We start from the raw sequence: 2,203 nt of genomic DNA on the forward strand, positions 1-2,203 counted from the left end.
AACTCTTGGAAACTGAGGTTTCTTCACTTTTAGATCAATATTTCTAAACAACACTGTCTCTAAATAGAAAAACCGGGTTTTTCCTATAAAATACTGGCAAACTGAATAATTTCTTTCTTTGGACTCAGTTTTGTTGCTGGAAAATCTAGATGCCTTCTTTTTTAATCGTTTGAACAAAGTAGTAAAATGTAAAAGTAAAAAAATGTATAAACAATTTTGATTTATTTTCCTGACGGCGTGTATTTGTATGTGAATATCGTTTATTTCATTACGTTTCGGCGAGACAACAGCTCCATCATCAGATTCTTCGAAAAGAGAAAAGAACTGATGCATGTTTTAACGCTTTATTAATTATAGCTTTTATACAACATGTTTTAATTGTGAATTGGTGTTTGTAGTTTGTGTAAAATTTTAAATCTGATGAGGGCGCTATTGTCTCGCTAAAACGTAACGAAATAAACGATATTCACATTTTTACTTCATACTTTGACTGAGATCCCGGAAGGATACGAATATAATGTGCATAAACAATCATTTTTCTTTCTCCTCCTGAGTTTGATTTGTCGACACAAAAATCGTTTGAACAATAAACGGTTCTTATATTTTTGTTGCTGCGTACTTTTTTGCCATTTTAACACAACATTTTTAAATTTAATAAAAAATTACTGTTTTTGCCACATTTGATTAGTCATTGAGTTGAGTATTGTTCAGTAGAAAACATCGAACTCTCAGGACTTGTGACGATACACTAAAACAGAGGAATTGCTGATTTTAATCTTAATTGTTAATCTTTCAGCTTTATGAAAATACTTATCGGTATAAAGAGCGTAATTATTATACATCTAAAAATATAATGCGAATAATTAGCCAAATATCTGCAATAATTCTAGTATTAATAAAGGGCAGGGTGAATTGTTGTTCTTCAAGCACAAATAGAAGAGGAGTTTAGAGCATTCGGCTAAAAAAAGGCCGAGCCAAGCGTCCGGGCAACGCAAGTTGCGTGGCACAAAGTATCTTTGCTTATTTAGGTGGCAAACACATTTTTCATATAGAAAAACTTCCAATTCTAGCGCAAATGGAACATAAAAAGCCATTGTTCGGTTTGATCCGGAAAAAACTGTTTAGTCTAGATTACCTAGCCAGCAGGTAGTAGAATGCTCCTAAAAAACATCTTGTTTACCCGTATTGCAATAATCTCGCTACACCCGTTACGCAGATAATAGTGAAGTGTTTACTTAAAAGGTACCAAAATGTATGCAAAAGAGTTGAACCATTTAAATAAACACCACTAATGCCGACTTGGCTGGCCGTGAAACCTTCACATTACATTATCCATCTCTTTGTGCCACTCGCTCAGAAAACATGCAGCTTCTTGTTTTGTTGCACAAAGCCTATCTTTCCGGCTGTCCGCCTTCAAGTGCAAAACACTTGAAAATTGAGTATAAATATCCGCGATTATTTTTCGGACAGACAATAGTGGCCAAGATGCGTCTGATATTGTGTCTACTTCTGTTTGTGCTGCTGACTTTTGTCGGGTTAAGCCCAGTAGATGCGGCCGTCACCTTAACAGTGGATGGTCTAGCGGCTACCATCAGAAACGACTATGTTGAGCTGAACTTCAAAGCAGATGCGACCATTTCTACAGTGAATGTTCAGGGCACCAACTTGGCAGCCAGTGGAGTTAAGAGCTTTTATCTGGATTGGAACGATAGTGAGTACAATCGGTTTGAACTTTTCTGCATCAACGACTTGCGGTTGTCTTAGGGGCGTATCGCCTCCATGTGAAATACGTGGAAGAAATACAAGTAGGTGCAGGTTTCGGCAGGGTTCTTTTCCTGAAAGGAACCCTCCGCGGCGTAAGCGTAATTTTTGGAATAAGAAAAATTTACTCTTCGCGCCTGAGGCCTGAGTCTTGGGACGCACATATGCACTTTGAGTTCGAAATTTTTCTCTTAGTGCGGGTGCATCTGTAGATCTGATAAACTTTTCACATACGCATTGTGTTATTAAACTGATGGTGATTTTGATTTATCAATGATTGATAACAATGAATCAACAATTTATCAGGGGAAAAGCTGCAGATACTGCAAATACTAGATTAAGGGTGCTCATGTACTAAATGCCTGTTCGAGTTTCGCCTTATTTTAAATTTCCAATTAAAGTACACACACAATTATACACACTAAAGCAGTTTAAGTGCAAA

At 36.7% G+C, this 2,203-nt stretch overlaps 1 protein-coding gene across 1 annotated transcript in view; it reads left to right on the plus strand.

The window, feature by feature from the left end:
- The first annotated feature begins 1,447 nt into the window (after window positions 1–1,447).
- The window catches only part of LOC109538121 (rhamnogalacturonate lyase), a 5,346-nt gene continuing 4,590 nt past the window's right edge, over window positions 1,448–2,203 (plus strand). The window contains exon 1 of the mRNA XM_048660984.1: window positions 1,448–1,711. Coding sequence (XP_048516941.1) covers window positions 1,486–1,711 — 226 coding nt within the window. The 5' untranslated portion in view covers window positions 1,448–1,485. The remainder of the gene's footprint in view (window positions 1,712–2,203) is intronic.

This window comes from Dendroctonus ponderosae, unplaced genomic scaffold (assembly GCF_020466585.1).
Source record: "Dendroctonus ponderosae isolate FM_Combo_2020 unplaced genomic scaffold, Dpon_F_20191213v2 Dpon_F_20191213_1, whole genome shotgun sequence".
Taxonomy (NCBI): Eukaryota; Metazoa; Arthropoda; class Insecta; order Coleoptera; family Curculionidae; genus Dendroctonus; species Dendroctonus ponderosae.